This window comes from Mustela lutreola, chromosome 6 (genome assembly GCF_030435805.1).
Source record: "Mustela lutreola isolate mMusLut2 chromosome 6, mMusLut2.pri, whole genome shotgun sequence".
Classification (NCBI taxonomy): domain Eukaryota; kingdom Metazoa; phylum Chordata; class Mammalia; order Carnivora; family Mustelidae; genus Mustela; species Mustela lutreola.
In genome coordinates, this window is record NC_081295.1 from 10,099,785 (window position 1) to 10,114,862 (window position 15,078).

Sequence of the window (15,078 nt, forward strand, 5' to 3'; positions counted from 1 at the left end):
ACACCCCCCCCCACCAACCGTCCCCCAGGCCCAGCTCACTACGCCCCAGATGCCTTCCACCTCCTCAAACATGCCAAGCTCGCTCCTGCCGAGCCACCCCCAACTCCCTGCGCCTCTCTGACTGACCCCTCACTCCTCAGGTGGCCACGGATAACCGACACCTCCTCAAAGCCCCCCACCCACCCTTTCTCATGGGATGTCCCCCCCCACCCCCACCCCCACCCCATAGCCCTGCACTTTTGTGTCGGGGTCCCTTCTCGCATCAACCGCCATACTTCATTACAGATCTGTGGTTTGACTGATTTGGCAGCACACCACGCTGCCCAGCTCTCGGGAGCCCGCGCTGTAGGCTACGACCCGCGCCGCCAGGGGGCGCCACGAGCGCGCTTGCGCACCACGTGTGTCATCCTCCAAGGACCCACTCAACCAACCTCCATCACAGCGTGTAGACAGGTCCCAGTTTCTAGAGGAGGAAACGGAGGCTTCCCCGAGGCCAGAAATCTAGGAGGCCGAGGAGCGGGGACTCCGCTAGTCTCGAACAGGTAAGTGAACTGGCCGTGCGACGGCCGAGAGAAGACCAGGCTCGGTCCCCCTGCACTCACCTTTTCTCATTCCACCGAAGGGGTCCTTGTTGGGTTCGTAGGGCATCCTTCCCATCACGTCCGGCATGCTCAAGCCCTGCTGGTAGGGGGCGCTCGGAGTCATGGAGTTCCGCTTCGGGAACGACGAGTCGCTGGCGTCAGAGAACGGGTCGTGCACACTGACCGTGCTGCTTCTGAAGACAGGAGAAGGGAAGCTTCAGAAGCAGCAGGAGCTGCCAGCGGACGCTTGTTCGGGAAAAAGCTTAACTTGAAAATTAATGTAAAAACCATCCAAAAATCATGACATGACTAAAACCCGTAGGAATCAACGTTACAAAACTTGCAAGAGACCACCACGTCTTCTCCAAAAATCCGCGGTCTTGGGGCTCACGGAGACGCTTCTGCATACCTTCCACCTTGCATCGGGGTCATCTGTCCATGAGGGGTGGAGGCTGGGGTCGGGGGCTTCAGGTCACCTGGAACTTCTGCCATCGAGTTACTGCCAGTGGATTGGGGGGTCTGTGGACCTTGCAAGGATCCTGAGTTAGCTGACAGTAGTAGCACCAAGAGAAAAGAAGGAAAAAACGAGAGGTTATCAAGTAAGCTCATCCTTCCTACTTATTAAAAAAAAGGGGGGGAAAGACAACACAATAGCAACTTATCAGAAATAGTAACAACATCCATTACTGGTAACCATACAGTAAAATCAGTTGCTCTTATATTATTTATAGTGAAAATTAGTAAAAGTTTCTTTGTTTGTTTGTTTTTTTAGTAATCTATTTGGAAACATACTTCATTTATGAGCCATAAGACATATTTATACCTCTTGACTGGGTAATTGCTTTTCTGGGGTATTTATCTCAAGAAAATAATCTAATCTAAAAGAAGCCTTTAGGGACGCCTGGGTGGCTCAGTTGGTTGGACGACTGCTTTCGGCTCAGGTCATGATACCGGAGTTCTGGGATCGAGTCCCGCATCGGGCTCCCACCTCCATGGGGAGTCTGCTTCTCCCTCTGACCTTCTCCTCGCTCGTGCTCTCTCCCACTGCCTCTTTCTCAAATAAATAAATAAAAAAAAATCTTAAAAAAAAAAAAATAAGAGAAGCCTTTAGGCAGAAAAATGTTTATTTCAGTGTTGTTTATAATGGAGATAATCTAAATGTCTGGGAGTAAGGAAAAAAATGGGATGAAAAATTTGGTATACTGATTTGAGGGACTACTGTGCTATTTTAGGAAAAAAAATTAGAAAAATTAGTACCAGATCTTAGGCAATGAGAAGTGTTTAAGTTGAAACGCAATGATACAAATTAGTAATGAGCCTTATGTCACTTCAATGCCTCCCCAATGTCTGGATGTGTCTATGCTATGTCATTAATAAAGTCATTTTTAGAGCTACGGAATCAGATTTGTTATTACAAAACCAAAGTCATGCTCTTTGGAGTTCTTTAATGTCATTATCAGAGACCTGAGATTTGGCTTTAACTACAATTACATTATAATAACAGAGCTCAGAATTGAGCAGATCTTCTCAAAACTTAAACTCATCTCATTGGAAAAGGCAGTATTTTAAGGGTTTCTGCTTTATCAGCAACCTTTGCATGTTAGGTGCCCAACAGAGCTTGCCTTCATCTGTTAAACAAATACTTATTGAATAAATAATATGCTTGCTATACTGCTTACTGTATTGTTTTTTTCTACTTCCGCATGCACCAGCAGTGTCCCAAACTGACAAAAAAGACAATAATTCCTGCCCTCATGCAGTTTATAATAAATGCTTTCAGAAGTGTTACAAATGGCGGAACTACCAGCTGCTTTTAAGTGACTTATCGTCACTTACGATACTGTATATGTTATTATCATGGAGCCCCCATCTTAGGAGGTGTCCAAGACTCATTACAGTTACCATCGCCACATCTAACTGTCGAGGAGATGGGGTTCAACAAATCACTGGAGATTACAGAGCACGCTGGATAGGAGCCCCAGATGGAAACGAGTCCAGCACTCGTAACTCTGATAGCCTCAGCGGAATAGGAGGTCTCTGGGGAGATCAGGTCGCCCCCCCGGCCTGCTTGGGAATGAATCCTGAGCACTGGCCACCAGGGCTGTATATGGTGTCTCCGGAGTGCCTGGGACCAGAGTAACTCAGGGAGGCTGTCAGAGATGCCAGGAAGACTTACTTGAAAAACAGATCTTTTTCAAGTAGCTATTGCAAAAAAAAAAGCTTAGTAATGCATGCTTATAAATCAGATTTTGGTGAAAGCCTGAATTAAATAAGTAGACTGTAATCAAAGAAAAAAGTGGAGTCTTCTATAAATACAGAAGGATAATCCTACAGATGGGACTGCCCCTCTTGAGCGGGCAGGAGAAATAACGTGCTTCCTGAATCTCAGACCAGACTCCGCACAGTGGATGGCACGGCTTCCCTGGAAACATGGTTCACAGGCTGGGATTTCAGAATGACCCTTATTTGTAAGTATTCACACTTACAGCTAAAATAAAAAAAAAAAAAAAACATAAAAACAAAAAAAATAACCCCCCCAAACCAAAAACTGGTCCCCTCTGCTAGTGTTTTTTCCTTTCCCTTCAAGGGGGAAAAAAACCGAACGCCCCCTCTTGAAGCTCCTTTAGTAGATGAGGCCGGCACACACTGCAGGCTCTCCCTACCTTTTGCCAAGAAGCTACAAATGTATACTCGAAAGTAAACAATGGAAAGGTTACTGAAGGTTAAGTACATTCCCACACTTCAGACTGTACAGCCAGACTCCTAGCTGGGAAGATAATTTACACAGCACGAACCTGGTGCCCTAGTTCTGGCTGGGGTTGCGGGAAGGAGGCCGGGAGAAGGAAGGAGAGCTGGTATGTCCCAGGTCTGCCGTGACTAGAGGTCACCCAGAGGGCACCTTTGTTTATAACCTGAACCCTTTCTCATTTATCTTCCACTGAGGATTCCCTAGTTGGCTCCATGACAGGTTTTGTGACATCACCTGTCAGCTAATAATAGAAATGCAGTCAGCCACCTGCCAGCAAAGATGGATGGGTTTTTGGTTACAGACTTACTAATTGAATGTGGAGCTACCTTGTCCCCCCCCACCCCGCCCCCATCCCTAACCTGGCCCACCCCCAACCGCCTTCCAGGCGGCCTGGCCGCTTGTGGAGACGAGTCCTGCGGCTGACCATGAGAACCCCAAAACTTTATGTACAGACTTATAGTAACAAGATTCCCCATTGCTCTCAGAGATGCAGCCGTACCCCAGGCCTTGCCCAGTTCCATACAGGGACTTTTTTTTTTTTTTTTAAAGATTTTATTTATTTATCAGAGAGAGAGTGAGTGAGAGCGAGCACAGGCAGACAGAGTCGAAGGAAGAGTCAGAGGGAGAAGCAGACTCCCTGCGGAGCAAGGAGCCCGATGTGGGACTCGATCCCAGGACGCTGGGATCATGACCTGAGCCGAAGGCAGCTGCTTAACCAACTGAGCCACCCAGGCGTCCCCATACAGGGACTTTTTTGAGTCACTGGAAGACCGTAACACTGAGCTCTGGGGTGGGAAAGCTGGTGACCAGTGAAGATCGTGGTGCCCCCAAGGACTCAGGGGTTCTACCCCCCAGAGACTGGCAGAAATGACCTTTAGCCCACACTAGCCACACCAAATCAAAACCAAATACAGGAGGACGAGTCATGATGCTTATATGGCCAAGGGATCTCAGATTTAGGGTGCTTCAGAGTGGCTGTTTAAAAAGCCATCTAGCACGTTTCTTAGGAATCGTTTCGATTAGTTTGCCTGGATGGGAAGAAATGCACCACAGTTGCCTTCCAATGGTGAAAACTGACTTCTAAGAACACAGAGTTTGGCTGAAAATTAGTTTTTTAAAAATTTTGCAGTATATGAGGTCCTGACATGGCACATAGTTTGGAATAATTTTTTTTTTCCTCCTTTGACAATAAATAGATTTTGTTTTCCTTAATGCTAGTTCTGGACTCAGAGAGGCCACTGACTGACGGGTGCCAGGGAAAACCTGGCTTTTGGTTATGGGGCTGCTGTTTCTCGCTACCCTACCGACCAGTCTGCATGTCCTTCTATCCAGCTAGGCCCAGGAAGCCCTCCTCCCCCAACCCCTCTTCCCAAGACTTGGGACCGTGCGGACCACTGAGAAGAATGTATTGTCAGAAGTACATTGGCAATCCAGGGTCCTTTGTGCAGTTAAAACGGTAATGTTGCCATAAAGACGGCAGTTTAAAAAAAGGGAAAAAGGCAAGAGCTGACTGTTGAGAGAACAGGCCCTACACTTTCTGAAGGGTCTATGGCTCAGCGGGATTTCTTGTACTGAAGCTGGTGCTCACTGGGAGAGCTATTCTCCGTGCGGAAGTGCAGCCCATTCAGCGACGTGAGTTTTTCCCGGCAAATAAAATATACCTTTACATCTTCGCAGACATCGCCACTTTGGTCCCTACACCCCACTGAGTTTTTATTTCGGAAAAATAGTTTCAGGGCTGTTCACAGGCGGCTTGTTTGACTCTGTGAACTGAATGTAATGTTGTGAGACTTTTAAAATTAGATTTCACAGTTTTTAAGGTATACGGTAACGGCAAAGGCTTCGGATCCTTAAGGGTGGGGTGAGAGAGGATTTCTAATTGTGTTTAGAGCTGTCAGGTCTAAATATATACCTTGGTACATTCCCTGCTAGTGCATCTTGGCCCTAGGAAGTATTTATGTGAGATCTCTTGGTCGGGACCCGCAGGCACTCGCACTGCCATCCAGAAAGCAGCTGGAGGAAACAAGGGGGAAGACGGCTTCTTTCTTTGGCTCACAGACACCTTCTTCTCTGCGTAGAAGGCTTCCCTGTTACAATGCCATTTCAGTACAGTAGGTCCAGGCCTATAGCACGAGCTGGATGCCACCCACCAGCTAAGAGATTTGGGGCCAGTTTCTGAGATCTTATGTGCTAGTTTTCTCACAGACTTTGTGATTGTGATGCAGTATGTGCATCGCAGCAGTGATGTAAAGATTAAATGATAGAGCACTTAGAAAGGGGCCTGGCACGTGAAGTGCTTACGAAATGCTGGCATTTGGTCCCAGAACAGTCCTGTTCACGTGATGGGAGGTGGCAGGAACGGTCGGGCCTGTCTTGTACATAGGACAGTGTGGCTAAGTGCTGACCATGAAGGGGCTTGGATGTGGCCAGGCGAGGACATAGCTGATTTAACTTGAGTGAGGTCACCATCCCCAGGATTGGGGATGATGCAATTTTCTTCCTGAGGATACTGTGTGTATCAGAATATAATGATTCAGGAATCTGGAAGGCAGGTAGAGCAAAGAAGAGCGGGTGAGCTGATAGGACGGCAGGGTCTCCAGCAGCTGAGTGGAGCGGCCGGAGAGAAGGCGGGTCTCATTATTCTGGTTTCGCTGGGGAGAATGTAGGCAAATCGCCTTATTCCTAGGTAGGATTCCTAAGACTCCTGACCTCTAGGTCGGAGCTAACTGACTGCTGGGACTCAGAAACAGGGCTGCGTGGACCTTTCCTATGCCAGGTTTGCTGGATTGCCTGCAAGGGAGGGCTTGCTGGGCAGGGGACGTTGAAAACCGAGTCTAGATTTCATTTTGCGGACACCCAGCTTGGAGTGTCCCCAACAGCAGCAGTAGTAGGGTGGCGTCTTCTGGGAGTGCAGAAGTATTTGCACAGGTTACTGGGAAGTTAGCAGGAGTATTTTTAAATACCTGTAGAAGGACTAGAGGCAGAGAGCTCGGAATTCCCGTTTCCTTAGACTAAGAAGGTAAAGCAGAAGAATGGTGCCTTTGCAATATCGGCCCCAACAGCCACATCCTTTTCTTTTCCCTTAAGCACCGTCAAGCGGTTCAGTTACAAAACCCCTTGTCCTCAAAGACCCCACGTTCGGTTTGCTTTCCTAGCAGCGACCTCCCCCGCGACAGCTGCAGTACTCCCACTTACCAGGAGAGGGCGGCTGGAGCTTGGGCTGCTTCTTGGTGTCGGTCGTGCTGAAGACTTCCGGCGGGGGCTCCTCCCCACGCTCTATCTTGCACTCAAAGGCAAACAGGTACTGAATATACTGCTTTTTCAGGGAGCTTGCCGCGCTGCTTGAAGTGCCAACATTTAGGTTGGTTGCCAGCTCACGCCACTTCTTGTTTTTATTAACCTAGCAAAAAAAAAAAAAAAAAAAAAAAAAAAAAGGCAGGATCACTGGTTTGCAGCAAAGTGGCTTGTTTAATGCCAGGAGACAAAAAAAAGCACTTAATGTCTTGGTTTACTTTTTTTTTTTTCATTTGCCTCTCTTAACTAACGCTCATTACTCCCACTCAGTAGTGCACAGACAGCGTTTACAGTTATAAAACCATTAAGGGACCTGCTGATAGCTACATAAAAAGCATCGCTCGTCGAGATTCTTCTGCCTCATGCACCTTCTAATGCCTCACACTCTTCCAGGCCGCTGCGGCTCCGAGCCAGCGATGTTCTCTGAGCAAGTGTACACCATCCCTATCCCCTTCCCACCTCTCATCTAAAAAAAAAAAAAAAAAAAAAAAGGAAAAAAGCCATCTGAAAATGAATTTTAAAAATCAATAACATAACTATTTTGCAATTTAAGTGTTTGAGCCTTGATATGAAAAACAGTGCTTCCTTCCAACAGCCACAGGCTCCCGGAAAGACGAGCCTGTAATTCCAGCCCGTGTCCCTCCTCTCCCCAGGAGCTCTCCTAGGGCGCTGGGCAGAGGTGACACTGGGGGCAGCCCACACCAGCCATCAGCCCTGGGTGGCTCCACGAGGCCACCAGCTAGCAGACATAGCAGGCCCAGGGAGTGACACGGGGTTCCCAGGTACCCTCAGGGCGCAGAGAAGGCAGCCGCAAAGGGAAGGGAAAAAAGGGAGAGAAAGCCCGAAATGCTACGGGAGGATTTGGGGCATTAACTTTTGATTTCTGCTTGGGCCAGAGTCACTGGTGGTTGAATGGCTGAAGGCAACATGTGGACCTGCAAATCCCCAGGCCTCTTCTGCCTTCAGGTATGTGCGCCTTGTGCTAAGGAGCCTGGTGAGGGTTAAGGGGACAGTGGTTTTTAAATGAAATGTTTCATTTTTGGATTCACATTTTCTCACAAAGCTCTTTACGTCCATTTACTTAGTACTAAATGGTACGGGATAAGCAAACCTCAGAAAGCTCATGAAATGCCCAATTCCACTTCGGGCACTTAATGCCTGGCCGTGCCAAGCATGCCTGTGGACGGCTTCGGAAGGGCCAGGCAGAGCGTTGCCTGGGACACCTGACAAGCAGGGCCCTGCACCCATCTCCTGTGGGCCCCCGGGCGGAAATCACAACGGGGTGAGAGCCACAATGTGGCTGAGCGGCTCACCACTCTGGGGTCCAGCCACACTCCAGCCGCCCGTTAGCCAGGCCGCTCCGAGCCTTACTTGCAGACCAACGCGGCAGCCCACACCGCCGGCAGGGCCCAAGGAACGCGTCTGGACACACTCTGTACTTCTGTGAGGGTGAAGGCCACTGTCCAGTGTCCTGAGGATTCTAAAATTTGATGCCCAGGGGGTTAGGTGCAGAGGGGAAAGGCCAGGGGGTCGGGGTGCGGGGAGAGGTGTGCGTCTTGAGCTCTCTCCCCACGGACCCAACTCTCAGCCCTTGGTCCGTGCTGTGTGACTTACCATCCGTTTCTGCAAAGCCTGGAATCAGGCCCTGCCTGGGCTGCACACCGCAGGTAGGATGCGGCCCGCCAGGGACGGCCAAGAATAAAGGCCTCTCCTGCCTCCCCTAGAGCCACACAGCACTGAGACCAGGGCGGGCCCTCGCTGACACCTGTGCACGAGGGGACTCACTCCGGGATGGTCGGCGACCCGTGGTACCTGGCTGGAACGTGGGCTGCCACAATGCATACTAGACCACAGGGGCCCACAGCTGCTCCTCTCCCTGATCTGGATAGGAGCCCAGGGACGGGCAGGTTTTTAAAGCTCCCCGAGTACTTCTAATGGAAAAGCAGGCTGAGAGCTGTTGGTGGATGGGAACAGTGCGCGTCTCAGAGCCAGCAGGCGGGCCGTACCTACCCTAGGTGCCCCTGAGCCACATGATTGCACCTCACCATTACAGCTTTCTCCGCTCTTGGGGCTGATGCCCCCTGTATTTTATGGGTATAGAGAAAGCCACAGCCAGAACAAAGGGACAGCACAGTGCCCAGCACGCTGTAAGCATGACTCTGGGGACACCCTTTGCCTGTTCCTCTTGCAGGGCACTGTGTTCCGAACTAGACTCCTTGTTGAAAGCAGCGCCAGGACCAGTGTGAGGAAGGCACGGGCCCCCAGGGTACAAGACAAAGTGAACACTGGCTCCGAGAGGCCAGGGCAGGGTCGGCACCGCACAGCCCTGGCCCTCTTCCTGTCCGGGTACTGGGGATGTGCTGCTGGATACAGGATGTCGTTTTCTTAATCTACTGCTCTGGACAGAGGGAGAGAGCCAACTGCATCTACAACTGATCCAGACAATTAATTTGGTTACCTGCGAAACATTTCTGGAGTATTTCCTGTGGCATCTTGGCAGAGCCCACGCAATTCTAGAGCGGTCAGAGAACCTAAAGGAAGATCTAGCCCAGCTGTCTGACTTTACAGATGAGAACAGAGGTGCACAGAAATGGACCGAGGTCACCCTGCGAGTTGGTGGCAGGGCCAGGGTCCCGAGCTCTAGTGTTATCCCCTGCAGCACCCAGACATGGAGCCCCTAGGCTTAGCTTTTCCTTATGGAAGGAAAAAAACAAAGTTTGAGTCTGCACAAAGAACCCTGCAGGGAGACCTTCTGAATGGTGTCTCCTCGTGGGTCCACTCATGCGCTCTCACCTGTGCCAAACCTCCAATCTCTTTGACGCAGACGTAGAGCCGGAACAGGTCCAAGGGCTTCTTGCCCACGGCGGGCAGACTCGAGACGGGCGAGCCTCTCTCTTCCATGAAGGTGAGGTATCTGTCGACCCATAGCTTTCTCTCTGGCTCATTCCCCAACTCATACACCTTTGTGATCTTTTCCCCAGTGGTGGTGGAAGAGCTGGACTTCTAGGGTCCAGAAAGAACATTTGGCGGGGGGAGGGAGAGTACGGGCAGGCAGAGGGCAAAGGGAAGAAGGTGAGAAGAAAGTAATGAGCTACCAAATCCAAGAAGAGAAGAAATTTAAAAACTACTGCTATCACACAACAATTAGGAATGAAGGCTACTAGTTCAGGCACAAACTATACATTTTCTTATAATTAAGACTTTACTTTGACTTTAAATAAAGGGCCCAAACTCCCCCTTTATATACTTAAAAAACAAAAACAAAAAAACCCCAAAAACCTTTTTTTTTTTTTTAAACTTGATTGATAGAAGCGTTGAATCCCAGAAGGCATGATTCCAATGATATCTCACGTCATTTTTAAAAATAAAAGGGTGCTCGCTCATAGAATAACCACAGTGAATTTAAAATCTCACATGGATGTCATATTATAGAACCCCCCAAACTATATGGACTCTTACTTCTTATCAAAATAAGAATGGCTAAGGGGCACCTGGGTGGCTCAGTGGGTTAAGGCCTCTGCCTTTGGCTCGGGTTGTGATCCCGGGTTTCTGGGATTGAGCCCCACATCGGGCTCCTTGCTCGGCGGGGAGCCTGCTTCCTCCTCTCTCTCTGCCTGCCTCTCTGCCTGCTTGTGACCCCCCCTTTCTCTCTCTCTGTCAAATAAATAAAAAATACCTTAAAAAAAAAAAAAGAATGGCTAATGTCTGTCCTCATTAAAATGCTAAAGCATATGGAGGAAAGCTGATACAGGACTTGCCAGAAAATGTAAGGTAGGTCCCATAAAGCCCTGTGGTGTGGGTTTTATGCTCATTTGCAACCTTTACAGATTAGCGTCCAGCTAAAGTTCTGGCATTTACTCATGATGACTAGATTCCCTTACTTAAGATTTCCTGAACTTCTCTGCCAAGGCAAGGGGCTCCTAGAGAATTATTTTAACAGACTTCATAGGGAACCGTGCTTTAATCACAAACACATGTGCTATTTCATACTCCCTGAACATCTATGGATAAAAATATACATTTACTTTTACACACATGGGTTTATGGGCTCATGTGGTTTATTCTGATGCTAATTCTTTGTTTTTCTAATTATATCTGATACTAAAATGTCAAAAGTTACTGTTTCTGCATAACTTAAACCCACCTTCTGGGTTATGGGATCTGGGAAGGTTAAGACTTCTGGTCCTAAACAGCCCAAGTGTCTGTTTTTCTTTTCTTTTATGTCTTTGTAATTGTAACAATGATTTGGGTACTTGCAGTATGTGCAACTTCAGGGTTAAATTGTGAAAAATTACTTCTAAATTCTCAATAAAGATTTCCTTGGAACAAGAACTGACTTCATTTTCTTATGTGTATTTACCAGCTATCATTTGCAGTGGATAGCTGTTATTTTAAATGGGAGTTCTTCTTAACTCTTTTCCATTATATTTAGCCTAACAATTTTAAATGCATAGCTGAAATTTTGGGGGGTTAAATAACATGACTGCCACTTAAGTTTGAAGTTACCGTATTTGCAAAGGATCCCCAATAAAAGTAGGACCTCAGAAAGGATGCCTGAGAATGAGACTAACGAAGCTGGGTGAGTGGCAGCTTCTCCCCTAATTAACGTGTACTTCTCTTGAGCTACTGCTGCTGAAATTTTAAGCCTTCAGACTCAGAATTACTGAGGCATAACATCTTTACATTAAACACACAAAAAATGGGTGATACAAGTTGATGTACATAAAAAATTTAGGGTGGTAAGATAAAAAAAAGCGTGACCTTTTAGAATTCATACTGATGCCAAGGCTAAACAGAAAGTCACTTAAAAATTACTTTAGATTCGAGCTTAAAAATATATACACGTATTCATATATATAGCAACACATCCATATACATACTCAGAAACTCAGAATATGGAACACACTGTATATTCAAATGATAAGTTTTTAAAATTTTTTTTCCATATTCTTATACCCAAGGAATGTTTGACTAGGAAAATAACTGTCCTACTGGATTTTTACCACATTTCAGAAGTTTTGTCATCACTGATAGGGTAATTATTATGAAGAGGTTTCTAAATGCTAGTTTGAAAATATTTTTCCTTTTGGGGAGCAATAAAAAATGGGTCCTTTTTTTTTTTAATAAAAATTTGAAATAAGAACAAGAGGAGAAAAGCATTATCACTTAAAATCAATAATAATAAAAAAAATCCCAGCAACCTCCGTACTGCAGTTCATTTCTGAAAAACTGAGAGGTAAAAGTCTGACATTCCATTCAGGGTAAGAGAAGTAAAAGCAATCATTTCAATTTAAAACTATTTTGAGAGGCGCCACCAACATTCTGAATAGACGCCCCACCTGCCACTTCTGGCCTGGTCCCCTCCAAAGCCAGAACGCGGGAGGCTTCTGGAAGGACAGTTAATCAGGACCTGAGCAAGGAGACTCCGCTGCTGTTGTTCCCATTTATGAAGAGTGTATCCCCTACCCTCAGATGGACCTAAAATAACAGTATACTTAGTTTGGCTACATACATTTTCACTTTTCTTGCCGTTCTTTGTTCAAGGAACCTGAGTTTAATGAACTTCTGAGTATCTCAGTTCATTCTCACAAAGTCAGAAAAGATTAATGAAAACAATGTTTTTTTTTAAACTACATTGTCTTGTTTAGCAGAGCATCGTTTTTACATCTCCAAAAAAGACTTATGGATTTTTATGGCATCATAATGTAGGAAAATGCATCTGTATGAAAGAATGTGGTACCGGGGGCTCCTCCGTCTACATCCCTGTCCTCAGTGGCCCCTGGTGACACAGCTTATAAAAAGCGTATGTTTTATATGGGATTACTGGTGTGCCCTACGTTTTCCTGACTCCCACAAGGCAGGGTCTGTGCTGATTCTGAATGACCCATGGTGACTGCACACTGGAGGTGGCTGGCGTCGAATCCATTCTGTGACGGGGTACTCGAATGGATGAGAAAGGTCTGAGAAGTCTAGCGCCCTCCAAGGAAGAATTCACAGCTGTATAAAATATCCTATACACAGGATTTCAGGGAGCAAGGTGCTGAGTGGACGCGGAGGCAATCTAACGAGACTGGAAACAGGAGCGATCATCACGCCTATGGCGGGCGCTTGCCACCTCCACTTCCAGGCTCAAGGTCCGTTTCCTAGCCAACGACCAAAGTCAGCATGTGGGCATCCGAACAGAGAAAAAGGACGTTAAGAGAAACAAAAGTGTTAGGAAATAAAGGTACATACTTTATTGCTGATTAGGCTCAACATGAACTTTCTTTGGCTCAGAGACATTAGCTCTGATGTAACCTCTGGATAGGTGTCATTGGACACTTTCCCCACTGACCTTGGGCCAACAAACCCGCCCTGCAGAAAGACGGGATGACCCTTCCAGGTCCCTGGGACCACCTCGCGCTGCTTCAGTGTTGTAAATATTGTATCCTAGAACCCGAAATTGTCATGGACCCCAGAAAAGAAAAGGGGGAGCGCTGAAAGACTGCAGCAGGACTTCATGGCGCCACAAATGTGTTCCTTGCGTATATTTTAATTAAGTCTATAAGTACAGTTTGCCTCAAATCTTTCAGGCAGATTTACATTTCAGCAGTCTTTACCATATGCCCGGTAATATGTGTATGTGCAAATGTTTGTTTTTATTTTAGAATGTTCCGTAACACAACAATGTTGGTCCATCGCACCCTGTCAAAGCACGGAACATCTTCATCATGTAGTCCGCTTCTGGCCTACGGTGAGACAGGTTTTACCAGAGACACTGGGAAGGGTGACTGAAGTACAGATTGAAGTTGTGTCTCAGAAAGGACAGTCAAATATTCCTAAACTGTGTGATGCCAGCAGTGATTTGACAGCAGAGATGCTCTCAGGTCCGCCCTTCCACAATCGCTTGGTTCCCTTCCTAAATTAGCATCTCTTTCAAGGCAGGGACCATGTTCTGAATACAGAGCCTAGCTTGAACCACAGCTCCTCTGTCCCTCTCTACCACTGGAGCCAGAGGCTTGCTTGTAAATTCTTTTTTTTTTTAAGATTTTATTTATTTTAGAGAGAGAGTATGTGCAAGCACGAGCCGGGGGTGGGGGGAGGCAGACAGAGAGGGCCAAGCAGACTCTGAACGGAGCCTGGAGCCTGGAGCTTGGGGGGCGGGGCTCGATCCCACGATCCTGAGATCATGACTTGAGCTGAAACCAAGAGTTGGACGCTTAACTAACTGTGCCACCCAGATGCCCCATAAATTCTTACATATAAAATGGTTATGGTACAGGAAGAGACAGTGTATGTGGAAATATTTAGGTAAAAGGCAAAAGCAGCATGCAGTTTTAAGCATAATTGTTTTAAATCAGAAAATGAAGTCAACAATTCATTTTATTTTTTTCTTCTATTTAAGTAGAAAGTGTTTTTTGGTTTTTTTTTTTTGGGAATAGAAGTTTCTTTCCTGAAGGACTCATTGTATGGCGGTAGCTAACTAAGTTAAAATATCGTAACTATCTCACTCAATCTTTATAAATCCAGAGTCGGTAATGGGGCATTTTTATTTATTTTATTTTTTAGTTAACTTATTTTTTCATAAGGTGGAATTTTTAAACACGTAATATCATCTATTAGTAGTCTAATTAGTATGCTTAATTATTACCTTAAGGTTTTAAAGATTATTATTTTCATCCTCTGAAATTTTTCCCTCCGAGCCAACATACAAATGTTTTAAAAAAGTTGTAATTTGAGTTCCACCTGTTAACCTGAGAGTAGGCTGATTCAAAAATGCTTTTCTTATGATGAAGACAAAACAAAACGCAACACTGGGGTACGTTATGGGAAAAACACCCATAACACTGGCTGCCTTCTGAGACTCAAAGCCAATAACACAAGGACATCAAAATGCAGGCTTTGCACTTCCCCTTCCTGCTAGTTCTGCTTAACCCGCCCTAGAGCATTTTTCATTTCATCTTGGTTTTTGCAAAAGCGAAACATGTCTACAGAGAAGGTAACAGCGAATATCGCCCTTTCTTCCTCTGAAAAGGAAAATGCTGGTTATGCTAGAGCTCCACATGAATTTTACAAACATTTACTGGAACCACCAACCCTTCAAACCTTCAGCTCTATCTGTTTAAACCAGTGAATGGATAATTAATAGCAGCCTTCTTTTGGGGTTTTGACTAGATTGCCAGATTCTGCACATAGTCTTCTTCCCTCCAACTTGCTTTTCCTGAGCTGTACTCTTCAATACATCGTCTTACAAAAATTAGCGTGTTAATTAAGCCTTCTTGGCAAGTAATTGCATGTTAAGTTTTTTTTTAAAAGAGATCTTTTGATTCCCTATATGAATGTAAAATAAAGGTTACTACAGTGCCATTCCTATTCTTTTTTTTTTTTTTTTAATGGCACAGAATTAATTTCTTCAGTAGGAAAATGAAGACCAAGCTCTATGGACAGAAGAACATTAAGGCTTAAAAATAAATT

General features: G+C 46.1%; 1 protein-coding gene across 10 annotated transcripts in view; it reads right to left on the minus strand.

Annotated features, from left to right (window-relative positions):
- ARID1B (AT-rich interaction domain 1B) overlaps window positions 1–15,078 on the minus strand; it is a 439,398-nt gene that overhangs the window by 18,081 nt on the left and 406,239 nt on the right. For all 10 annotated transcript variants that reach the window (XM_059176677.1, XM_059176681.1, XM_059176674.1 and 7 more), the window contains 4 exons: window positions 9,418–9,627; window positions 6,526–6,730; window positions 991–1,129; window positions 603–775 (listed from right to left, as the gene is read on the minus strand). In XM_059176677.1, coding sequence (XP_059032660.1) covers window positions 603–775; window positions 991–1,129; window positions 6,526–6,730; window positions 9,418–9,627 — 727 coding nt within the window. The remainder of the gene's footprint in view (window positions 1–602; window positions 776–990; window positions 1,130–6,525; window positions 6,731–9,417; window positions 9,628–15,078) is intronic.